Raw genomic sequence first — 27,236 nt, 5'->3', positions numbered from 1 at the left:
GACCCCAAATCTTTGGCGAAAGATTAATATTAATAAGGTAGCTGGCTGTATTTTATTGTTGCTGTTTAATACTGTAGCTAGCATGACTGACAGCCATAACTAAATTAGAATTCAGTAATTACCATATAATCATCCTCATTGGCATAATGCAAATGCTACTCCATTATTATAAAAGTAGATCTTAATTTCCAGTTGCAAGAATTCTGGATAATTACCTATATTAAAAAAAAAAAAACAAAGAAGATGTATTTAACTGTGAAAGTGTGTATTGCACTTTCACTTTTTCAGAACAAGGGCTGGGATTTTCAAAAGCACCAAAATAGGAGCTCAGGGAGATTTTTTTCAAGGGCAGGGGCACTTAGCCCCAACCCCCACTGACTTTCAATGAGAGTTTGGGGCCTACCCCCAATTTGTGCCTCTGAAAATTTACCCTACAAGTCTCATTGACCTTCAGCAGGACTTGTGCTCCTAACTCACTTAGGCATTTTGAAAATCCCTTCCAAGACATACCAGCCAGTTTGGTGATAATCATTTTAGTCCTGGTCTAATATCTCTTGAAGTCAACAGGAATCCTGGAAAAATGGATCTGGCCCTATGGGCCCAATCCTGCAAGGTGCTGAGTGTGTCCCCTTGAGGCAATCCCAGTGAGAACTGGGTTCTCAGCACTTAATAAAACAGATAGCAAATCTTCAATTTTATTTTGTGCACCATCATAGAAATACAGTTGGCAATGAATCATCGTACATATATTTTTGCAGCATACTATTAAGACACTAAACACCTACATTAAAAGGATAAAAGAATGAAGCATACGCATAGGAAATAAAAAGTGGGGGGGGTTAGCTCATAGTTTCTGTTCTTCCTCATTTGTCTTCACAGCTTCATGGACAGATAATTGGAATACATTAGACATTACGTTGTGAAAAGGAAACAACAAAAATGTACTAAAGCTAGCATGTGACTGCACACTTTTTCCCCTGATTGTTTCCCTTTCCCCCTTGTCCTTTGTAATTGGTTTCTCTACATCCATTTTTCCAAAGTTTACATTAACTGCTAATATCAAGATTGTAATTTCACAGCATTTTTTTGCTGCAGAAAAGCCCTTCTGACTCTGGCTATTTATTCATCAATTCTTAACAAGGTGAGGTTGATATAATCCATCCCACCACCCTTTTTTTTTCCTGACAGTCTCCTCAGAAGGAAAGTTCTCCAGTAAGCCCTCTATCTGGAGAGCACAGATTACTAGGATTGATATTCTGAACTCAGATGGAAATAAGGAATTCATCTGAGGTTAAGCCTTGAGAGAGGAAAAATACTATATAGTGGGAATGCTAGACAGAAAGGTAAATTGACCTAATTAGGCCACATAGTTCCCTTCTGTACCTAAAATGTTACTTTGTCACTATGATATGTAGATTTCTGAATCTGTTTGGGTCAACCCTATCTCACATTTCAATGAGATTATTCCTATTTTATTTTCTGAAGGTCTTCAGCTCATCCTGCCTGAATATCTGCAGGAGCGTTTTGTGCAGGCAGCTTTGAGTTATATTGCCTGCAATTCAGAGGGGGAGTTTATCTGCAGAGATAATGATTGCTGGTGTCAGTGTGGCCCCAAATTCCCAGAGTGCAACTGTCCGTACATGGACATTCAAGCCATGGAAGAAACCCTGCTTCGCATAAGTGAAACCTGGAATGCTTACAACAGCGAATTTGAAGAGTCAGGTGTGATCTTTTTAAATATTTGTATTTGTGTTACTGAATATCACAGAATTTCCTTAACAATGAGGGGTGAGCAGTCCCTTTGAAGCCCCTGGGACTATGTACGTGCTTAAAGGTAAGCATATGCTTCAGTGCTTTGCTGGATCTGTGCCTTACTTATTATAACTCCTTGATCCCTATAGGACAAATGCTACCCCAACCTCCAGCAGGTGGTGAGGGCAGTGGAATTGGTTTTGGATTTGGGCCGGCTGCTCAGAGAATACTTATCTCCTGTAAGCGATGAAGCCCAGCTCCGTGAGGGCCCTTTCCGTGGCAGTGTGAATGAATATATGGGAAGGGGAGGAGACAGATGAGAGAAGGGTCAGCATTGGCCAATTCACTGTTACACAGATTCTAAGTCTTTCGTTCTGCAGCAGAAATACACTAGAACTGCAGCTGCCACTAGAGCCCACCTCTGCTCTTCAGCCTTAGGTGGAAGATTCCTTCCACACTTCCGACCCCCACGCTGCTGTTGAGATACACAGTACCCAGCTGGGATATTTGGGTTGATCACTGGGGATTGGATTTGCCCCTAAATTAACATGGACTTGATGAATCATCCGTGTAAGAATTGGTACTCCAAACACTTCTCTACAATCCCATGAGGACTGTTTAAACTGGACTAGTTCCATCTCATTCCCCCACCACATTCTGTGTAACACTGGCTTTCTTCAAAACATCAGGGTTTGTTTCACACACCATTTCCCTCCTTCTCATCCCCAGGACTTCCAGTCCCATAGAGAATGGAAACTGCAGGTAAAATTGGCTTCTGAACAACTGTTTTCACAACTCATTCACTCAGTATTATCAGGACCAGCTGTCTAGCCAGCTGGCAGAAAAGGAAAGGAGAGCTCGGGGAAAAAAATATCAGGCAGAAAAATAGAAGTGAAGGTATGTAAGGGAGGAGTAGAGAAAAGTGGAAATTGTAGAATGAAATAAAATGTATGGCAGACAGGAAAGATATAGTCTGGGGGAGACAGGACCGAGAGGAAAAAAAGCAAATGCAAGAACAGGAAACGGGGAGAAAAAGACTGAACACTAAAATGCTTGCTTATAAATGGGGGTGAACGGGGGAATTTATAAGTACTATGTTTTGTTGTAATGAAAAATACCCTAATTTCTCTTTTGAGGCCGGGAAATTCAAAGCTGTTAATCATCCAACTCCCACTGACTTTCTATAGGATTTGGATGTCTAATTCTCTTAGGCTCCTTTGAAAATCTCAGCTCAAGGCCCTAGCACTGGTCCTGCACCTGAACTGAGGATGTGGACCATGGAGTTCTGAGAGGATGCCATGAATCAACCATTGTTTAAAATATTCATATATTTGTTGTTTTTTTATAAAGCATCCTTCTTTGAAATTCCTCCATTTTGACACATTTGTACATTTCTGAAATCACACCTTCACTTAGAACATTATACATTAGTACAATTACATTGTAGGTACTGACAAGATGTAGTTTTGCCTATCCATATAGTGTCCCGTTTGAATGGGAGGTGATATTGGTTAGCAATTCAAGAATGTCAGATGAAGCCATCTCATAACATCAAGTGCCTTGATGCATCACTGTCTGAGAATATTCTCTTTTGAGCTGCATTTCATCTAAAGATGACTGCACTTCTCTGAGTGTCCACTCTTGGCACATGTGCTGACTCGTGCCAATGAATGGTAGAGCCTTCTACTAGTAGTGTCTGTTAGAGTTCTTGTGCATCCCATCTAGCTCCTCCCCTCAAAGCTCTAGCATGTTAGGTTAGAATTAAGTGTTTGTAGTTAGACAGTTATAGTTACCATTGATAGCAGATCCAAAACCGAAGAAGTATGGGTTCAAGAGATGCACTCCATGTCGTGTTGTCTTCCCAGCATTGGACACTCTCACACTCTGTCTGAAGTGCTTTGGAGAAGAGCTTTCTCCTTCTACCTGCAGAAACTTCACAGAACAAGCTAGAGGCAAGAGGCAAAATAGCATTCAGTCCCTCTTACTACAGGAAGCCTCATCAGTTATATCTTCCAGGTCAGAGATTTCTGAGGCTCCTGACAAAATGGATAAGAGGCCTGAATCAGCTCCAGTACCCTACAGTTTCAGGAAGCCTTCTAGTCTAAACTATCAGCATCTAGCTCTAAAAGACTGGCACTCCCTGATTAACCCCACAGATCTGATTCCTACAAGGGTACAAGCTCATGATGGAAACACGTCTGGGCAATTACCAATCTGTGACTGAAACTCCAGATCCAAAGATCTGAAGAAGGGGAATAAAAAGCCAAAACGAAACACTTGTCAGTACCTGGGGCCACTCCCCATACTGGGGACTCAGTCTCCCGGACCAAGAGCATGCAGAGCTGAAGACCTCCAGGGACTGGAGTCATAAAATATGGAGTCATCTGACCATCCTTTTATGTCAGTTGTTGGATCTGAATACTACTCCGGCACCAATACTGTCTGTTGTTATAACTGCACAATTTTACTCCAAACTGAACTCCTCAGATTTTGTTGGATCTTTGCAGAGACAAGGGAAGAGATGCATGGATAATGAAGCCTGCAGTGTCTCTCCCTGCTCACAAGAAACAAAAGGTAGATACTTCACCACCTGGGTTGTCGCTTATGCTTCCCCTCCACCCTGCCCCGAAGACCTACTTTCTCTTGTAGGGGAGCTGTATCACCTCTTTTGTAGATTTCCCATGTCAGTGGTATCTCCAATTGTCACCTTGTTGGATCTGGGATGTTTAAAACATGTCCCACTAGCTGAAATTGGTAAAGATCAGTGCAGAGCTCAATGCATGCTTTTACTTAGCATTATGTGATAGATATCTAAACTGGACCAGATGCCCATTTTGGCAGATCAGTTCTTCAATCTTTATTTAACTTAAGGCTTTTTACCCCTCATCCTACTCTGATTACCATTGGCTAAGCCTTCCCAAGTGTGGGAATATGCAGAGGACACTTGAAGAAGAAAAGAAGGTTATTTATTTGAAGCAGGTTCTTTGAGATGGACTCTGCATATCCACTGTTCCAACCCTCCTTCCCCTTTAAGGAGCATTAGTTTTGTTAATGGTGGAAAGCCCTGAGGTGCATTAATGGTGGGAAGAACTGAGATGACCACTGCTACAGTGCTGCCTTTTTATAGCCCCATCCTGATAATGTGCTGGAGTGATAAGGGGAAGTGGCGAGAGGGGGCCTCACAAGTGTTCTAACAGTAGAAGACTGTACCATTCAGTACATATTCCAAGTGTGGGAATATGCAGAGTCCATCTCAAAGAACCTCAGTTTCAAGTAAGTAACATCCCTTTTTGTTTGTCTCAGACTGTAAATGTGTTAAAAGCTGCTACATATCATATCTCTTATGGTACCATGTTGATTTTGCTGCTGAATATTTAGGTCAATGACAAGTTTCCCAGTAAAAGTAATTGTCTTTCCATGGCCTCTATGGTATTACAATTTTTTTCTGTTGCTGCATCTTACCCAAGCAGTATTATTTATACTGCAATAGCACCTAGAAGCTAAACTTATGGACTGGGACTCCATTGTGCTAGCTTCTGTACAAAGACTGTTCTTGCCCCCAAAATAGCTTACTATCTAAACACCTCTTCTCCCTTTGTTGAGAACAATAGAGTGACTTCATTTAATAAGGCGGAGATTCATCAATGTGGTTATGAATAGATACTTTCCCCTGGATGTTAACCAACAGGAATGTTTTGGTTAGTTATTTATCAGTTGTCTATTTTAATAAATAATGCCAATGAGAATTACTGAACATTAATGGGCAGTATCCATCTAAAACTACATGTGGTATTCTCAGGGGAGGGCAGCCCCTTATACCAGGCCAAGAGGAATATTGGATAGAAAGACAGCTAAAACTTAGCTTCAACTCTACTCCATGGAGTTTATTGGTGTTACTAGAGAGAAGAAGACAGCTGCTTTAAATGAGATCCCTGAGTCACACACAGTTAAGTTTCACTGCAGCAGTAACGACCTTGGGCAGTCCACCATGAAGGAGAAGATCATTTCCCTAAACAACATGGATGCTTGAGAAGATCTTTGTGCCCCATTTGAGCTGTGATAAGCTGAGTATAAAACCTGTTTTTCTATGGACTGAGCAATACACAATTGAAAAATACCCAGAGCTCAATAGCACCTTCCAAGCCCATCAGATGCAATCAGTGTCATCTCTCAGCTAAGGGAGAGCTTGGCTGAAGTCTGAAAGTAGATGAAGAGCAACTCACTGAAGCGACATCCAGGAAATATTGAGTGAGGGGAGAGGGATGCCATTTTGAACAATGCAACACCTTTATAACCCTTATATTATCACCCATCATTGAGGGAATCTGGCCAGAGATTATTAAAACAGTCTACAGCTTTAGTATTCAGCTGGACTTTTCACCACTTATGTATAGTGAAAGCTATGACTGCAAATATATCCCTTTTTAATGAATATCTGGAAAGCGGGCTACTCAATCCCCATCAAATTCAGACTTAGCCACAAATTTGTAAAAGTCTAGCCTTATAGTTTTTCAGTATCTCAGAAAGAGGTTACTAAACATATCAATAGGACAAGAAAGAAGTAAAACTCACTCACGGTGTGCTCTCAGGGTGCAGCGATCATAATGTCAAGGGAAAAATCGGTAGTAGTGGAGCACTACATTTATAAAAAATTGGCAATTCAACTATATTTAAAATTATATTGATCTGCATGTCAGTTTAACATTAACACAGCATGTTGGTAATTATTACTAGGCGTATTCCTTAAACAATATGAAAGTAAATACATTATTAATAGGATTTCCATTAAACTATTTCTCTCGACCCCTCACACACCTTTCTTGAATTTATTTCAATAAATGTAGACAATATAGTGAGATCTGAGCGTCTAAATCCCTTAGGGAAGCTTTGAAAATCTCTGCCTTACATTTTTAGAATATTTCGTGTAAAGATATATACTGAAAGCAAGGACAACTTAGGTGAAAAATGTTGTCCTGCATTGGGTACTGTTCTGAATCGGGGGAAAAAAAAAAAAGTGACAGTGTTTGACAGAAGATGGTGGAGTTTCTATGGGGAATGACAAAGTCTGCATAAATCATATTACTTTTTGAAAAGCCCGTCCAACAGAAATTTCACTTAATGTCTCAAATTTCTATTGAAACTGGTTATTATGAGACATTATGAATGCTTTGGATATTCTGAAACATGGGAGATATTATTTAATACATGTTAATAGCATATTTCAGGAAAAACTATTATAAATGAAGAGGCCATTTTAAACAGCTCACATTTAATTTCCCTGCAGCAAATAAGGAAAATTCCTGTAGTCCTTCCTCAGGCCAACATCCCATTTTAATGGATTTGAGGGCACAAGCGGGTGGAGAGGCCTTTTATTTTCTTGTCCTAATGAGCCTAGACTCTAAATAGACAAGACAGTGATGATGGGAGTGAAAATGACTTGTCCAAGGTCATACAGCATATCATTATTGAATTAAATATTAGAACCTAGGCTCCTTTCAGTCACAGCCCAATGTGCTTCCCCGTGTGGGTTTTCTGTACACAAAACGGATTTTATCCAGTGTTATTTATGTAACTCAAATCCAGGTAAACATGAGTATGTGAGTTTACGAGTTTTCTAACTCCCCTAATTTCCACTCCTCTTTAGTTTAAATATATAACAAACGTGTCTTCAAACAGAGAAACTCTGCCACATAAACAGATCTGTAATTGCTGTTGAGTTCAACAGGGGTCACACACATGTATCCATGGCCGGAATTTGTCCTAAAGAATAAGACTGCAAACAGTCTCTTTAAGACTACCTGTCTGCTGTCAATGTTCTCTCTCCTTTTCTGTTTCAGATAAAACAACTAAAGGGTAGATTTGGAGATTTTCAAAGCCATAAAATACCAGTTCAATGCCATTTGTGCCTTTGAAAATCTCCATCTGGATTTCTAGTACTAATGAATTTAAAAAAAAACAAAACAAAAAAACCCTCAAAATGCTTCTCTTAGCTCCACTGCCCCCTAAGAAAAGTAGAGCGCTTAACATGTTTTCTCCTAGATAGAATTTTAAGGCCCAATTTACCAAAATGTATATGCGAGAATTTAAGTACAGTTGAAAGTCAAATTTGTAGATCCATACTGCAGTTGCACATGCATATAGCCAGTTACTGTGTATATCTAACAAACCTCTTGCAGACACAAATAACAGATTGGTGCATACAATCATGTTAAATGCACACCAAATTAGGTGATTAATTAGTGTACACTTTATTGGAAAAAATCAGGTAGGCACCCCTCAGCTGTGGATGATTTTCCATGAACAATTCATAGCTAGCAGCAATTTGTCCCTAGGAGAATGACAATTAATAAAGATTTGGTAGGCTAACAAAATTCAAATATGAAATGTCCCAGTCATTGTTATGTGTAGATTTAATTTAACACAGTCTTTTCTGGCATCTTACAAGAACTCAAATCCCATTTTGGGCAATGAACGTTTCCAGTAGCATATTACTTTTCTCACAGTGTCCTTCGCTGGCTTTATCATTGTGGTTTTCCTCCAGAAACTCAAAACACAGTTAGGTCTTTGAGTTTCATGTAGCCACTTAATATCAGAAAACATACTGTGTTTTCACCCAAAGAATTGGCAGCTATTTTGAATTGTTTACTCTAAGCCATCTGCTTATTCCTTATCATGTCTTATACACACAGCCATATCTTCTGGCCTTCAGACTTAGCTACCACCCTTCCAAGATGAGCAGCTGTTTTCTTAACAAAAATTCATGCTGAAACTGTTCATCCTAAATTCTTAGTACATTTTGTTAGTGTCTCAAGGACCTTGGCTGAATTCATGTTTAAGCACGATCCTCCAGGAGAAGAATATTCTAAGAAGCTGTATTTTAACAGTGGCATAAAGAGTGCTTTTGGTCAAAACAAAGCCATGTTTCATATATCCCATTTTTATGTACAATAACTTGTAGCTATTCTGAAGTTATGCCAGCTACAAATGGTTTTAAAAATTGTCCAGTGTCACCTGTACTTATTATAACATTCAGGAAAGCACTTAAGCACACACATAATTTTCAGCACAGAACCTATCCCATTGACACCCATGTGCTCAAGGACTCCATCCAGTATCCACTGATGTCCACAAAAAGACACCAAGTGGTGCTGAGTCAGTCTCCAGAGCTTTGATGGACTGGGATTATAATAAGCAAACTCACTTTACTGTGTGACTGTCATACCAACATGACAAATACTATTTGTGAAGACGACATTGTTAACAGTGCATTACTATTTTAAAAGGCTTTTTGGACTCTCTTAAGCAAGAATAAAAAATATCCCATGTAAAGAAGGATTGTAAGTATTCTGCTATATCAGCTACTAGATCTGTAGAATAAATGAGAAGTCACCCTTTCCAGAGGGAGTCTTTGTGAGGGCATACAAGAGTCAGGTCATGACCCACTGAATGCCTTAAAATCCATGGAGACTCCAGGGAATTTTTGTAAATGGCCATACCCTCTGCATTACTCCCTGGCCCACATTCCCTGCTGGCAGCAAGGTTTACTGAGCAATCTGCTCATTGCTGCACCCTTTTCCACATCACCCCATTCGATGGGCAGACATCACAGAGTAAGAGTTAATATGACAATTAGCATAATCAGCTTTTGCCCGAATTTCTGACAAATGGGTGGTTTCATCATGAAGTCAGATTGCATAGTGCACCACCATCCCCCGCAAACAAACACCTGCAGAATCCCAGTAGTAATTTGATTACATGGATGATCTTTTGCCATCTTAGAGGGAAGGAGTGATGATGTTTCTTTAGGATTCTCCACTCTTTCCTTCCATGTTCATTGCCTGGTTTTGGCTGGTACTTGTACCTATTGGATTTCCTCCCCACCTCAGACCATAATGGATTATTTTATTTATAGCAGGTAAGTACCAGTAAGTTGACACCTACCTCCACATTGTCTGGAGAGGTGAGGGAAAAAAAGACCTGAGCAGGAGAGAGAAGGGCAGGATCCTGTACTGCCTGTGCTTTAATCCTGCCCTAGGTGTGGGCTGAGTGTCTTTGAAAAGCCGGCCACTTCACTGAGCTGCCTGAATTGGAGCAGAGCTTTTTTTGAACAGTTAGCCCCAATATTAGATGCTGAGCCCTTTGAAAAGCTAAACCCATGATCACTGGGGCAGGAGCTATCTACCTATATTTGTACAGTACTTAGTGGAAGAAAGATTCTTATCAAAATGTATTTTAATTTATAACAATAACTTAAGATAGATTTGAGTGGTGCCCCAAGCAGAAAATTTTCTATAATAACACAGAACTGTACAACACCTAGCAACATCCCATATAAATTGCTTCAAACCACTGAGCACTTATATTTAAAAAGTGTTACCAAAAGATAGTGACAATTTTCCACAAAATTCACTGAAATAAAAGAAACGTACTGGTACTTCTTAGTGTATGCGCAACGTGCCTCAAGTGGCACGTGACCAGGATTCATCACTGAATCTGGTCCGCTGACTGGATCATCATCTTCCCTGGTTTGGGACTGGAACTGACAGGGAGTGCGACATGAATGCTGATGCATGTGGGCTGCTCCGTGGCATTTAAGTGTGTTGCCCTGATAGCAAGGGATTAGACGTAATGACCTGTGAGCTCCCTTCCAGTCCTAGCTTCGTAAAAGAAAATTACATTGACTATCGTAAATTAATTGTTGACACTGCACTGCATGTTTTAAAATAATAATAAAAAGGAAGACTGTTCAAAAAAACAAAATATGAAGATGTGGATAGCAGGATTATTAAGACTATGAAAATTGTGACATATCCTCAGATATATACCAGTTTCATAATCATGTTTTAAGTTATTTATAACTTCTGAAAACCTGAAAGTAAAATCTTTTTCCATCCTGATATTTTATTTTCATCCTGTGTACATGCACAGAATGCTTACTTTCTCTTTATTTTTTCTTTCCTTGTAAGTGAGGCTGTTGGTGTTGAAATTCCCCCTTAAGAAACAAATGTCATTTTGTGTGTTTGTTTTGAAAAGGATGTGGGGGGAAAAGAAAGGGGAAGAAGTCTACAAAGAATTATAGAGACTTAGCTCAGTGATCAAATGATAAGTAAACATTTTTGAATTATATCCTTTTCAGTCTCTATGCATTCATTAGGAATATAGAAAAGTTAATTTTACTGTTTATAAAAGATATCAGAAGTCATATTTTCAAAGCCACTTTGAAAAAGGCCACTTCAAAACATTTCCCAGGCAAACATGCTTTAACTGTCAAGATACAGAAGTAGTACGTGTGCATATACAGTGGATAGGTAGCTTACCACTCTGCTTGAGCTCAAGCGATCAGGCAAAGCCAGCCCTGAAACTTGCTTAAATGAGCCTGTGGTGAGTAGTCCTACTGAATTAATTGAGATGATATGTGTGCTACATGTTAAACATTTGCTTAAATGGATCAGGGCCACAGTATCTTGCAGGTGTGTGCCCATTAAAACATGTATTGTTTTCCCTCACAAATGTGTGGTTATGCACAAATTTAGAGGCCAGAGTGTGGCCTTTTTGTAAATTTGGCCCTTTATAACTTGAAATGTGAACCTTTGAAAACTTTTATTGGCATGAACAAAACTGGGAATGAAACTAAAGACAATTCTGTGGACAAGAATTTCCCTGAAAGAGTGTGCAAACACTTCAGGAGCAAACACACAAATTTAAAGTTTTGCTCTCTGCAAAATCTCCTACATGACATTTGAAAATGTGCTTGGCACAGATGTTTGTGAAAGAAAAACTCAGCGTCTGCAGAAAGCAAAACAAAAGGGGCATGAACATTGCTAAAATCAACTGCTTTTAAAATTTGAATAAATCTTTGCTGAAAATGTTGTTCATTATGAGCCCAGCCTCCATCTTAGCTGTGATTGAAATGTATTATTACAGCTGCATTGCTTTTTATGTTATTTCTTTAAGTCCCTTGAGTCAATGGATTTAGGCTGCATAAAGAATATCTGAAACAGTGCATAATTCCTTAATAACTGCTGGATTTCCTGTTGCTGAACAGTGATGTGTTTTGTAAATAGTGATACATAATCATCAGAAAAAATGAAAACACTGAAAGATTTATCTGAAATGGAGGGCTAGATCCTCGGTTGATGTAAATCAGCGTAACTCCCCTGAAGTCAATAAAGCTATTCTGATTTACACCAACCAACGGTCTACCCTGAAATTATAATTATATATTTTCAAATCTTTGAATTATTAACACCCTCTTCCTGAAAACATCTTGTCTAAAAGAATGGGATTTAAAGGGGAAAGGAAATTCATTAGGAGACTCTAGTAGAAGGGCCAATCCTACTTATTATTGAATTAAATGTCAGTAAAGTTAAAGTTCATGTATCTTTCATTTTTGTGGACAGTGTTTGCATCTCGAACAATCCACATAAATCAACAGAAGAGAATGGCTCTGATGTGTCTGGTCCTATTTTTCAGAGGACGATTTAGGGAATTATCTATTATTAGTGTGGTGAACTTGTCTACTGTATTTTGGGAATAACAAAATGCCACACTATTTTCAGACACCATCTTGGATATGCTGTTTCACCTAAGACCAACATAAAAGCTTTCAGGGGTTGATTCTCAAAAGCTCTAATGGTAGTTAGGTGCTGAGCACTCACTGAAAGTCAATGAAGTTTAGATACCTAATTGCCATTTGTGCCTTTGAAAATCTGCTCCTTAAATCCTCTTGTCAATTACAGAAGCCTGAAAATGAACCATAATGTATACTTCCAAACAACATGGTTCACAAAATCATGCTCTAATATTTTAAAGCACAGATTTCTACAGTCTTGTAGAGATTTGTCATTAAGCCAATTATAATGATAAAGTAGTTGCTAAAGTCAGAGTAATAATAAATGAGTGCTTTAATTTGTAAAAAGCAAATATAGGATCAGCCTTGTTGGTGATCACCAGGTAAGCAGGTGACTCACTCTCTCAATTTGAGAGAAAGGTGTTTTGTTGTTGACTCCTATCACAACAAAGGAGGTTCTGGGTAAAATGGTAAAACAACAGCATGGAGGAAGATTATGTTTAGTGGAGTGAGATTTGCGCTAAGGCTCACTTTCAATAGGCAAATCCCTGCTGTTTCTATAGAGGTTCTTATCCCACCCTCATCTCTGTAGTATCTCAGCTTCTTCCAGTACTGCATTACGCAGTGTGACTAGCATCACCTGTTGTTCTCCCATCCTCTCCATTAAGGAAGCACTTTTACGTGTGATTACTGTGTGTCGGATGTTTGTTGATGGATGACTCTCATGAAGGGTCAGCAAGGCTAAATTTGGCCTATAATGTTTAGCTTTTACCATTCTTCAGTTTAGTAGAAAAATCCAGTACAATTTTGTTTTTCTTTTACTTAAAGACTACCCTCACCCACAATAAACTGTTGATATTTGCTGTTTCCTTGGGTGTAGTTTACTCTGAAAATTATCTCAGTAAAAATGGGCACCGTGGGATTCAATAGCTCCAAATCAAATTAGCTCAGTTTAGATTTGGTTTTCCACCCCAGCTGCGAACCCTTCAGAGTCTGCCTGTGATGTGGACTCCAGCTTGGGTTTGTTCTTTCTCCTATATCATCACTGGTAAAAAGAGACCCTAAATTCCAAATTATGCCTTCAGTAGCTCACATGCAGCCTCATTCTCTTTAATTTGTAGTAGTCATGCTTAACATATTTCCAGATTACCTTTAGCTAACAACTAGTTTAAAATTATCTTGATATTTTCAGTATTTCATGTTCTTCCCTTGGTAGTGGGAAAGATTATATAGGAAAATGTCTGAAGGTAACTGACAAGTTTAAGATGTGCCGTTCTACAGTGTGTCCTCATTTGCACTTGTCCTATCTGTTAAGAAGTAATGGGATTGTAGAAGCATTACTGAAGGCATAATTTAGAGACAGTGGGGTTGCACAGATGTCACTATGGGTACATTTTTATGTACAGTCTATTGTGCTGATGCAAAGGAAGGAGAGCACCCAGCTTAGCTTTCAGATCACAGGCTGAATTTGCAGGGCTAATAGCTAGAACTAAATATATCTCCTTGTACACTGAGCAAATTTGATCTGGGCATTTGGAATCCCACAATACTCTTTGCAAAGAAACACTTTTCTCAACAGAAGTGTTTTTGTACAGTAGCTTGATGATCCACTACTGGCTTTTCAAGTACTCCATTTTAACTGGGAGATAAAATGCTGCATAAACTTAATAAATCAAACTTAAAATTAAAACTGGAGGGTGAAGGACTCCTTTAATCTATAAAGAAGACAGATTTAACCTTGTGCCATGATAGGTTATGTTATAATTGATTCAAAAGGGAGAAAGAATGTGTCTGTGAAAGATCCATGCGATCTCACAGTATTTAGGAGGTGTGATTACTTGCATCATTCACTCAGCGCCCACTGCCTCTCCTCTGACCAAAACAGACCAATTGTTAAATCAGAATTGGAAGCCAATTGCTATGCCAAGTGAGTCTCATTCTAAATTTTAATTGAAAGACTCATTGTGAACAGTCTGAACTGAATCACTGGCAGTAGAAGTTCCTTGTTAAACATTGTGAATAAAGTCATTAGTCAATATGGTTCAATCCATTTGCCCCAGAGCTGTATAGCAGTGGTTCTTTTAAGATGGGGCTTAGAGCTTCAGGCTCAAGGGGAAAAAAAAGCATCAAGCCTCCTGTGTTCGTAATATAATTATTGTTTACTCTATTATCTTGCAAGGGTGTTAATTTGCCTCCCAGTAATTAGCTTCCCCATGTGGTTGTCAGGCAATTTAATCAATAGTAAGAACAGATATACCCAGATGTCATTGCTTCTGTGACCAATATTCTCTCCTCACCCCTGCGGAGGTGTCAGTGTTTTAATAAAGTGAACAGGTGCAACATACAGAATTTCTTCAGAACCAATTTCTAAATTGTTCATCTCATATTCCAAAAGTGAAAGGACAGCCAATCAGACTCTGACAACATAATTGCCTCATTTTCAACCCTAAAAGCATTATGTGCTTCCTGCTAGTTTAGCACTTGGCAAATCTACTTAAAGTTATGGAAGATGTTGTTTGCTCAGATAATGCTTAAAGTACGATGACATTGTAATGAAGGAGAAGGTTTCATCTAGTATGACTCTACATTAGTCCTGTACATGGTGGACATAAGTAGTTTCTATGAAAGCTGGTAACAAATCTCACTCTTGGGACGATTCTAATCCATTCTGGAAGCCCTGAACTCAATATTACAAGAGATGTCATTCTTGTCTTCTCTTTCCTCTTTATGGAGATTGTCTCTTGTGATTTGTCATTTCTTAATCTTTTGTAATGTATATACAATACTTCTACATTCCCTCCTCCTCTCCCCCCAGTAATCTCCACTTCCTTTTCTAGAACTATAGTTCTGGGACAAGTCTTTCTTTTTTTTTTGTCTTGTCTAATTTAGGGCCAAATCCCAAAACAAAGACTGCAGGAGTCAGCCCACATGGTGCTCCCTGTAGGATCAGGGCCTTAGATTTTAATTTTTTGGAGGCAGCAGTGGTTATGCTTAAGTTTCTGGTTTTTAAGCACTATGTTAGTCTGCAACTTTATGAAAATTATATCTATGATGATAGCTGGGCAACACCCCCCTCTAAAACAAACAAACAAAAAACCCCAACAAAAACAGAATTTCCGTCCCATGGTAAATTCTGATATTTTCACATTTGTTTTCATTCCAAATTAGGACAAATAAGTCAAGACAGATTTGTCATAGAATGAAGAGTTCTTTTAAAAATCTGATTTGGAAGTGTTGAAACATTTCATTTTTGATATTGCCCATCAAAATTAAACACACATTCCCAAACAAAACATTTAATAGTGGGTTATTGAACTGAGTCCAGACATACTGTGCTGAGTGAGTGCTACTTTAAACAGCATCTGACTAAGATTTACAGTGTCTCCTGGGAGTTTCAGTTCTTGTTGTCCATGCTACCTCTCTCTCCACATTCTCTCCTATGGCTCAGGCTCCCTGTATAAATTACATATCCCATGATGCAGCTGCAACCATGTGACTCCCATGGTACACCACACTGCCAGTCAGAAGGAAACTGCAATGCATTATGAGAGATGTAGTCTGGCCAAGATGCCCAGTTTATAGGGAAGAATGGGTGGGGCATATGGAACTGGAACTATAACTCCTCTGAAAAACTGCACAGTTTAGACAGAGGCAGTTTAATGTCAAACTAACTTGAAATGAAATGTCTCAATTCAGCTCAGACTAAAATATATGATTCAGGTTGAACCAAACTGAAACAAAAATGTTTTGTTTTTCATAATAGAAAAATGAATAAAAGAAGAGATCAAATGGAAGTTGTCCACAGAAACTATTATATAGAAATTGCATTTTTCCAAGAAAAAAATTGTCTCAGCAGAAAACTTCCAGACACCCTAAAACAGCCATAATGTGACACATGAAATGGGCTGGAGAATTGAAATTTGGCTCAAGCAACACCAAAACTTCAAAATCTGTATTTTAAAAGGTTCAAATAATTTGGATAAACACTCCCTCTATCTTGCCTATAATCTGTTTTTCCAGGTAGCTGGTCCACAAACTTCTGATGGGTTGGTCATTTTCAAAGAGTGCTGGGTCATTCCATTCGATCAGAAGAATTGCAGTTCATCATGGAAAAGTCTAGACAGTGATTAAGGACATGCACACTTTTTAAAAAAAGCAGCCAGCCAAAAAATCTACAACAGCGAGAGTAGGAGCACCCACTCATGCCATAGTGTAGGATTACAGCAGCTCTGCCTCAACTTCTTCACCACACTCTTCAGCCTACTCCCATTATAGATATGACTTGCCTTATGGCAAGTCATGTTAGAAAGAGTTCAGCCCCTTCCAGTGCAACAAAGTCCTTTATCTAGTGTCCAACAAACACAGAACAAAGGAATCTTTGGCCTAGCACAGTTTGGTATTCAGCCACCTTCCTTACAGAGAGTTAAGGAGGGGCAGTGGGGTGATATCTTTGGGATTACAGTGAGATTTGGAGGTTGGAGAAGAGCAGCAGGACAGAGAAATATAAGATGGTGGTAGAGAGAAGTGAAAAGGATCTGACCAGCGGTTTGTGTGAAAGATGAGAGATAGGAGAAAGATGTGAGAGTGTTCCTAACCTTTGATGAGCATCCAAACTTTGAAGATAATTTCTGAGTCAGACCTTTTCGTATTTGCATGTGACATACCATAGCAAAGGAGCTTACTGATTATCGTAGTCTATTTTAATTATAAAAACAGTCTAAAGAAAGTTGGAAGGATTTTGTTTACAGAGGGCCACGGTGCTGAATGCTTCATTCTAAGGTGGAACCCTTAAACCGTCAATGAACTCTGTGGGAGAGGAATCATAGAACTGGAAGGGACCTTGAGAGGTCATCTAGTCCAGTCCCCTGCACTCTTGGCAGGACTAATTATCTAGACCATTCCTGACAGTTTGACAGTTCTAACCTGCTCTTAAACATCTCCAATGATGGAGATTCCACAACCTCCTTAGGCAATTTATTCCAGTGCTTAACCACCCTGACAGTTAGGAAGTTTTCCCTAATGTCCAACCTAAACCTCCTTTGTTGCAATTTAAGCCCATTGCTTCTTGTCCTATCCTCAGAGGTTAAGAAAAACATTTTTTCTTCCTCCTCCTTGTAACAACCTTTTACATACTTGAAAACTGTTATCATGTCCCGTCTGTCTTCTCTTTTCCAGACTAAACAAAACCATTTTTCTTCAATCTTCCCTCATAGGTCATGTTTTCTAGACCTTTAATCATTTTCTAGACCTTTACTCTGTGTTGCTCTTCTCTGGACTCTCTCCAATTTGTCCGTATACTTCCTGAAATGTGACACCCAGAACTGGACACAATACTCCCAGTTGAGGCCTAATCAGAGCATAGTAACGCAGAAGAATTACTTCTTGTGTCTTGCTTACAACACTCCTGCTAATACATCCCAGAACGATGTTCGCTTTTTTTGTGACAGTGTCACACTGTTGATTCATATTTAGCTTGTGATCCACTATGATGCCCAAATCTCTTTCCACAATACTCCTTCCTAGGCTGTCATTTCCCATTTTGTATGTGTGCAACTGATTGTTCCTTCCTAAATGGAGTACTTTGCATTTGTCCTTACTGAATTCATTCTATTTACTTCAGACTATTTCTCCAGTTTGTCCAGATCATTTTGAATTTTAATCCTATCCTCCAAACATTTGCAACCCCTCCCAGCTTGGTATCGTCCACAAACTTTATAAGTGTTCTCTGTATGCCATTATCTAAATCATTGATGAAGATATTGAACAGAACTGGACCAGAACTGATCCCTGTGGGACCCCACTCATTATGCCCTTCCAGCATGACTGTGATCCACTGATAATTACTCTCTGGGAATGGTTTTCCAATCAGTTATGCACCAACCTTATAGTAGCTCCATCTAGGTTGCATTTCCCTTGTTTATTTATGAGACGGTCATGCGAGACAGTATCAAAAGCTTTACTGAAGTCAAGATATACTACATCTACCTTTTCCCCTGCTATCCACAATGCTTGTTACCCTGTCAAAGAAAGCTATCAGGTTGGTGTGACAAGATTTGTTTTTGACAAATCCATGCGGATTGTTACTTATTACCTTATTATGTTCTAAATGTTTGCAAATTGATGGCTTAATTACTTGCTCCATTATCTTTCCGGGTACAGAAGTTAAGCTGACTGGTCTGTAATTCCCTGGGTTGTCCTTATTTCCCTTTTTATAGATAGGCACTATATTTGTCCTTTTCCAGTCTTGTGGAATCTCTCCCATCTTCTATGATAAATTGCTAATGGCTCAGATATCTCCTCTGTCAGCTCCTTGAGTATTCTAGGATGCATTTCATCAGGCCCTGGTGACCTGAAGACATCTAATTTGTCCATTTAATGTTTAACTTGTTCTTTCCCTATTTTAGCATCTTCTGATCCTACCTCATTTTCACTGTCATTCACTACGTTAGACTTCCAATCACCAACAACCTTCTCAGTGAAAACCAAAACAAAGAAGCCATTAAGCATCTCTGTCCATTTCCACATTTTCTTTATTATTTTTTCCCCTCATTGAATAATGGGCCTACCCCGTCCTTGGTCTTCCTCTTGTTTCTAATGTATTTGTAGAATGTTTTCTTGTTACCCTTTATGTCTCTAGCTAGTATTATCTCGATTTGTGCCTTGGCCTTTCTAATTTTGTCCCTACATGCTTGTGTTTTTTGTTTATTTTCATCCTTTGTAATGTGACCTCGTTTCCACTTTTTGTAGAACTCTTTTTTGATTTTTAGATCATTGAAAATCTCCTGGTTAAGCTAGGGTGGTCTCTTTCTGTCTTTCCTATGCGGTGGGATAGTTTCCTCTTGTGCCCTTAATAATGTCTCTTTGAAAAACTGGCTTCAATTGTTTTTCCCCTTAGATTTGCTTCCCATGGGATCTTACCTATCAGCTCCCTGAGTTTGCTAAAGTCTGCCTTCTTGAAATCCACTGTCTTTATTCTGCTGCTCTCCCTCCTACCATTCCTTAGAATCATGAACTCTATCATTTCATGATCACTTTCACCCTAGCTGCCTTCCACTTTCAAATTCTTAACCAGTTCCTCCCTATTTGTCAAAATCAAATATAGAACAGCCTCTCCCCCTGGTAGTTGTCTCCACCTTCTGAAATTAAACAAAAAGTCTCCAATACATTCCAAGAACTTGTTGGATAATCTGTGCCCTGCTGTGTTGTTTTCCCAGCAGATGTCTGGGTAGTTGAAGTCCCCCATAACCACCAAGTCCTGTGCTCTGGATGATTTTGTTAGCTGTTTAAAAAAAGCTTCATCCACCTCTTCTTCCTGGTTAGGTGGTCTGTAGTAGACCTCTACCATGACATCACCCTTGTTTTTTACCCCTTTTATCCTTACCCAGAGACTTTCAACAAGTCTGTCTCCTATTTCAATGAGAGCACTCATGTTACAGGTAGTGCCATGTATACCTCAAGTTTAGTCCCTAATTGGGTGAAGAGACTCTACCCTTAATAGAAGTGCTGAATTCTCTAACATCTTCCCCTGCATCTGAGCTCCAGTCAATGCAAGGGAGGGTGAAGATCTAAGAGAGCCAGTTACAGCTCCCTGATTCTGCATCAATTTGACACTTAAATCATCATGGGGGCTACTGTAATTTACACCACCTCTATACGGTCCAAAAGAGATCCTATACTTGTGGAGGACCAGTGCACTGTACCCCACCCTACACTTCCCTCCAACTGACACTCTGATATGCACATCCCCTGACATTCTTCCTCCACTAGGGTTGCGGGAGGAACTCCCAGCACAGCAGTTGCCCCAACAGGCTTATGCTAGTGGAGAGAGTTCCCCACTTGCCATTTCTGGCAAGAATCCAACTACTTTGCGCCTGAGCAGCACAAACTGACCAGATCATACCAGATAGTTTGTTCCTATGATTTTTAACACTTATTCTAAATCCCAGCTTCATGTCTGGTCCATCCCTTTCACAGTACACACGTTTGGTTCCTGTACTTAGGCCTTAAGAGAGTAAGAAGAGCGAATTATTTCATTACACAGCGGGCTGAATGATTTACACAATCCCATTTAAAGTTCACCTCTGCTACCTTTTCTGTGGAATAAAAACAAAGTCATTTCAATCCAAGGTTGTATGGTTATATGTTTGTATGATATTTTTTTTTTACAATATATATTTCTTGTAACACTGCTGCTACTTCTTTAGATGAATTAATGTATATCAAACAACTAAAATTAATTGGAACATAAAAACAAATATATATATATATATTTACTGCTTTGTTTTTCCTGGGCCGTTAGAACAGAGTGAGTCATTAATTTTTTATTATTATTTTTATTATTATTTAAATCTCTAAAGTCTGGACAATACTGGAGCAGCATTTTATTGGATATTTACAGTATTTGGCCATTTGAAATATCAGTTCTATTGCACATCAGTCCCTTACACAAAATTTTGGTAGATTTGTGGTTCGGAATTTCAATTTGATGCTTGCATTGGTGTTTGACCAACTACAACATTTATTGCCCTGATTATAATTAAAAGTATTATGATGGGGAAAGGAGTTCTATTGCCATGGTCTTCTTGTCAGAAGAGAGTTTTAACATGCAGTGCTGTTATTTGAAGAATAGGCCGCACTGCTGGGTATTTTGAAATTCTCTACCACGGCTCTTGATCATGGACTTTGCTGAGGCCACAGGTGCCTGAGGTAGAGCCAGATTTCTTGAAGCTCAGTTCCGTGCTTTAACCTCAACTTTCCGTGCTCAAAATCCTCCGTGTTCTCAAATGTTCAACTTTAAATAGCTTTATTTAGCTTGGGTGAAGAGATAGGGTGGTATCAATTTCCGTTCTTAGTTTGTAATCACAAAATAAACAGTATTGGTAGTCAACAATACTCTTGTTGACAGCACAGACATAAAAGATTTAGGACTGAAATGGCCATGGAGGAGGAATATTCCTATCGGGTTAGGGTTGAGGCATATTGGCAGTGCAGGGTTGGGTGACCTGCTTTGCTGCTGGCCACATCCACTACCTCTACTGTGCATAAAGGACTGCAGTTCCCAGAGGTGTTTGCCTAGTTAATAAGGCCTACATTCACAGCAACCAAAATACTGTGATCTAAAGGTTTCAAGAATATAAGCTGGAGCAAGTTCATTCCTAGACAATTCTGGATTTCATCCCTCTAGAGAGGAGAGGAGAGAATCCCTGAAATCACATCAGTAGCTTTAAACACCTTCCCCTTTTGGACTTGACTCCTGCTCATTTGCACACTGTGATCCTATTAATTATTTTAAACTTATTTTAAGGAATTGTCTCTCTCAACTAAACTTAAGTGGGATTCACATTAAAATCAGACCTAGATAAATTAAGACTAAATAAGCTGACAGATAGGGCATTCCAGAGGGTCCATGGGGAGTTGAATGTATCACAATGAAAACTTTTATTTTCATATAAAATTGCAAGACCCTTAGCTATTGAAAGCCAGGAATCTTGGGATATGTATTCAAAGCTATATCTCTGGAACTAGATCACCTGAGGAACCATTCCATGAGGGGAGACAACACTCAGTTTAAGATGGAGCAGGGAAGCCTGGTCATGAGTGATCATTCCAGGGTAGATTCTCAGTTTGACAGACAGCAGGATAGAGAATTGAGTTACCCTGGATAAATATGAGGCTCTAGAAGCCACAGCAATCTGGGGCAGAATGTGGAATCACAGATTCTTTGAATCTTCTGCATCTGCCAGGAATTAACTAGCAGGTGTTTTGATGTGCCCACATATAGATATGCCCTACCTTGCTGGATAGAAGAGACAACTTTGTAAAAGTGACCTTTCTTTGATGCACTGAGCAGAAGACTGAAAGTCTTCTGGTCAGATCAGAGGGTAGGTTTATTTCTGGAGTCCCATGGTGATGGAAGATGAGATGTAGCAGTCTGATGAAGAGGCTGTTTGATTTGACAAGAGCATCTGCAATGTGTCTTCTAATTTTCCATTAACAAACTGGCAACTAGAATTATATTGTGTGCTGGCATTCATGCCAAATATTACATGTTTGCAGTGTCAGAGAGAAGATACTGGTTTATGTGTTGATACAGAAAACATGGCTGCTGAAATGGCCATTTGAATCAACAGAACCTTTTGCAGCGCTACATAACTGATGCATACACAATAATTTTAATGTCCAGAGGATTACTTATATTTGCCATTCAAAGAGATCCAAAATTTTTCGGTATGATGCCCCTCTGCATGGGATCTCTATTCAAAGATGGAGTCCGGTGTGCCACTACCACATGGCAGGATTGAATTTGGAAGTCCAGTCCTACTTGGAGATTCTTGCTGGATTGCCATGATCTCTGACATATCTCAAAGTCTGTTTTCACTGGGATCTTAATGGTTGCTATGGTTGTCCAATGGGGAAATTGCTGAGGACCAACTGAATCTTGTTAATGCGTTTTAAATTCAGTGAATTCACAATATTGTATGGTGCCAGAGCAGAATATCCTCCTCACAGTGATGTTTATTGCTGAACTAATCATCCAGATAAAGAAATCTGTGCACTTCTTGCCTGTGCAAGTAGAACATGAGTACCACCATGAATTCTATGAGCATGACCAGGGCTGATACCAGCCAAGAGGTGAGACACAGATGAAGTGCCAATATCAGCATGTGGTAGAGACAGATTTTACTGACAATGTTTAAATTATAATACTGTCAACCAAGTGAAAACAAAGAATGTACATAAGTGTACATTCCATCCTTTACACACATTTTGTACATTTTTATTCACAACTTCTCTACTTATTGAAAGTATTTTTGTTAGAAAAATGTGTCAGTGTTTTGAAAAGTGACAGAATAGACCACTGAAATTGCTGTCAAGATGCTTTAACATTTTTACTTTAACGAAGTATTGTATTGAAAAATGCATTTTTCTACAGAGCTACATTTACTGTGGATTGTTGTTTACAAGCAGCTGCCCTTCAATTTCTTCATTTAAATAAAAAAATCTAACCAACCTACACCCAAAGCTTATTTACATTGCTGTAGCACTTGGGAGTCCTAGACCAGGACCCCATTGTGCAAGACACTTTAAGGGGAAATTTAAGTACAAGACAAACAACAGGTGTATACAGAAAGACAGATGAGGGCGCACAGGAAATCAAAGAGACACTCAGCATGAGAGCCAGTGGTCTCAGCACACCAGAGGCCTAGCCATTGTCAATTTTTTTGCAGACAACACAGCAGAGGAGAGTTTTAAAGAAGGTTTGTAGGAGGATAATGACTTATTCTTGCAGAAAGGAGGAACTACCTGTAAACAAGCATAAGGGACTGCATGAGAGAAAGCACAAAGGTACTTGCCTTAAAATTTAACAGGTGGTGATGGAGGGTGGCTTCATGTGTCTGATCAGAAGCTGGGAGGAACTTTCAATACAATTGAGGAATTGTTAAAAGTAGGAATGACTGCCTTCCAGTTTATTTGTCATTTAAAGGGGGAACCCCTAGCAAAACCACACCCCAAACAAACATCTGTTTGATAAAAAATTCTGAAACTGATCAATGAACACACCTTTTCAGTTTGTGAGAGATTGTTTTAACTCATTTTGTGGTTGTTGTTTTTCTTTGTGAAGATTGGTTTTAAGAAATAAAAATTCTGCTTAGTTTAGACTTCTTACATGAAGCCTGAACAGAAGCAAGTCTTTATGGTATTGTTACATTATAATTTACAGAAAGTGGATTGATGCTGCAAAATGAAACTATTCCAGATTGGATATCAGTGCTACTCGAAATATAATATTAAAACACAAACTATAAGTTAATGAAGGACCAGATCCCCAGCTGCACTCATTTATACCACTTGAGGATCTAGCAAAAAACTTTTTTTTCTGGTTTGTTTTGTTGTGAACCACTTTTTTTTTTTTTTTCTGGTAAAGCATGAACCACTACCACCACATTCAACTAGCATATTGTACCTACCCATTGTGTTTTACCTACGCTCTCTCTCTCACTCACACACACACACACACACACACACACACATATAGATTTCTTCCTGGCACCTTCTGAATTTTGCACATCCCCTCAAAATCACAGGACCTCCCTGTCAACTTCTTCCTAGGACTGGCCAAGGCAGTCTAGGAGGAGGAAGCTGGACAGGGAAGTGAGAGGTACTCTGGAACTGTGGGGCCTATTTCATGTCCCTTGTCCTCTCATGTCTCTAGGTAGAGTTCCTCTGGGTAGTGTCCATTGGCTCCTCAGATGCCTCTGAGAAGTGGTGGGTGCTATCCAGGGGGTCTTTGTTTGGTTTCTCCTGATTTTCAACCTTTAACTTCACTTCCATTCCTGTTTTCTCCTTCCATAGAATCATAGAATATCAGGGTTGGAAGGGACCTCAGGACGTCATCTAGTCCAACCCCCTGCTCAAAGCAGGACCAATCACCATCTAAATCACCCTAGCCAAGGCTTTGTCAAGCCTGACCTTAAAAACCTCTAAGGAAGGCGATTCCACCACCTCCTAGGTAACCCATTCCAGTGCTTCACCAACCTCCTAGTGAAAAAGTTTTTCCTAATATCCAACCTAAACCTCCCGCACTGCAACTTGAGACCATTACTCTTTGTTCTGTCATCTGGTACCACTGAGAACAGTCTAGCTCCGTCCTCTTTGGAATCCTCTTTCAGCTATCAGAAAGCAGCTATCAAATCCCCACTCATTTTTCTCTTCTGCAGACTAAATAATCCCAGTTCCCTCAGCCTCTCCCCATAAGTCATGTGCTCCAGCCCCCTAATCATTTTTGTTGCCCTCCACTGGACTTTTTCCAATTTTTCCACATCCATCTTGCAGTGTGGGGTCCCAAACTCGACACAGTAGTCCAGATGAGGCCTCACCAATGTCAAATAGAGGGGAATGATCACGTTCCTCAATCTGCTGGCAATGCTCCTACTTATTCAGCCCAAAATGACTTTAGCCATCTTGGCAGCAAGGGCACACTGTTGACTCATATCCAGCTTCTCGTCCACTGTCACCCCTCGGTCCTTTTCTGCAGAACTGCTGCCTAGCCATTCGGTCCCTAGTCTGTAGCAGTGCATGGGATTCTTCCATCCTCAGTGCAGAACTCTTCACTTGTCCTTGTTGAACTTCATCAGCTTTCTTTTGGCTCAATCCTCTAATTTGTCTAGGCCCCTCTGTATCCTATCCCTACCCTCCAATGTATCTACCACTCCTCCCAGTTTAGTGTCATCTACAAACTTGCTGAGAGAGCAATCCACCCCATCCTCCAGGTCATTAATGAAGATATTGAACTGATTGTTTTCCCTAGCAATCAGTTATAGCCTGGATTTAGGGTTCCTCCCCCTTAACTGAGGGGGTGGTTCTTCAGTTATGGAAGGGCCTAGATCCTCCTATCTCAATACTATAAATAGTATGTATATTAATTTCAGTTCTAATACAGATCCAAGAGGAGACAGAAGAGGAAAGAAGCTTTAGTCTTTTTTTCCAGGGAACACTGAGATAAATCCACACTTAAATAAATGGGAAAGGACAGATTAAGGACCTGGGAAAAATGTGACCTTCTCTATGGTATTAGGTGCTGAAATACCTAAACATGAGTTCAGTATCTCACTTTGTTTCTCAGTGACACTCTTCCTCCTACCCCCATTCATGTTTTATTATATGGGCCTGACCCTACCTTGGCTTCAGGATGTGAGATGTTCCCCTTAGGGGTTGTGAGGGGCCAAGATTCTTGATCCCAACTCAATTATACCCCTGGCCAAAGGGCCACAGCTAATCAACCAACAACATCTCTGTGTTCTGTTACTATATGGTATCAAGGGGAGACTACTACTAGACTTTGTCTAAGAACATCTTAAAAGAGATAATTTGACATACATTGCAGGACCCGGTTCTGCTCCTCTTGAAGTTAGCAAGAGCAGGACCAAGCTCTTGGAACAGTATCTCATAGCATTTCCAGCTTAACTGGAAGCAAACTATATAGGAATCACATGAGAGAGCCGATTCTGGTCTGTTACGCCAGTAGCAATTCTTTATGCCTGATTCTCCTTTCACACTGGCATACAGTTTCTTCTCAAAGTGGAATTGAGAAACAGTCTGGAAAGGTTCCAGTAAGCACCCAGGCTCATCAGTCACTAAATCAAAAGTTTCAGAGTAGCAGCCGTGTTAGTCTGTATCCACAAAAAGAACAGGAGTATTTGTGGCACCTTAGAGACTAACAAATTTACACATATTGAATCTATTTCCCTATGTTATGTATACTCACACCTTCTTGTAAACTGTCTAAATGGGCCATCTTGATTATCACTACAAAAGTTTTTTTTCTCCTGCTGATAATACCTCATCTTAATTAATTAGCCTCTTACAGTTTGTAAGGCAACTTCCACCTTCTCTGTATGTATAAATATATCTTCTTACTATATGTTCCATTCTATGCATCTGATGAAGTGGGCTGTAGCCCATGAAAGCTTATGCTCTCATAAATTTGTTAGTCTCTAAGGTGCCACAAGTACTCCTGTTCTTTAAATCAAAAGTGTGCAATTTATAGTTAGGCATTTTCATTCAAAATACCAGGAAATTTTTCAATGTGATTTAAAATCATTACCTGAACATTCTGCTTCAAAGACTAAATAATTCATAGGAACAATGCACTGGTTTGTTGTTATATATTTTTCTTCCCCATGAAGCAGACTGGGAGAGGAAACTCAGAAGAGAAGATTGCCCTTCCCCATCCCAACACATGGACCAGGTGCTTTCTGTGAGGAGTTCTCCTATTCCCTATCAGAGGCCATGTTGTGGAGGATTTTAGTTCAACCACAACTTTTTTGGGGTGGTATTAAAAGTGTTTGTAGTCTTTGCTAGCTCTGTGTGTAGAATGCTAATCAATGCATTCAACAGCACACCACACTTTGAT

General features: G+C 39.5%; 1 protein-coding gene across 2 annotated transcripts in view; it reads left to right on the top strand.

Moving 5' to 3' along the window:
• BRINP3 (BMP/retinoic acid inducible neural specific 3) overlaps window positions 1–27,236 on the top strand; it is a 276,632-nt gene that overhangs the window by 189,760 nt on the left and 59,636 nt on the right. For both annotated transcript variants that reach the window (XM_077825164.1, XM_077825165.1), the window contains one exon: window positions 1,486–1,722. In XM_077825164.1, the coding sequence (XP_077681290.1) occupies window positions 1,486–1,722 (237 nt within the window). The remainder of the gene's footprint in view (window positions 1–1,485; window positions 1,723–27,236) is intronic.

This window comes from Eretmochelys imbricata, chromosome 8 (genome assembly GCF_965152235.1).
Source record: "Eretmochelys imbricata isolate rEreImb1 chromosome 8, rEreImb1.hap1, whole genome shotgun sequence".
NCBI lineage: Eukaryota > Metazoa > Chordata > Testudines > Cheloniidae > Eretmochelys > Eretmochelys imbricata.
This window is presented reverse-complemented; position numbering and strand designations above follow the sequence as displayed.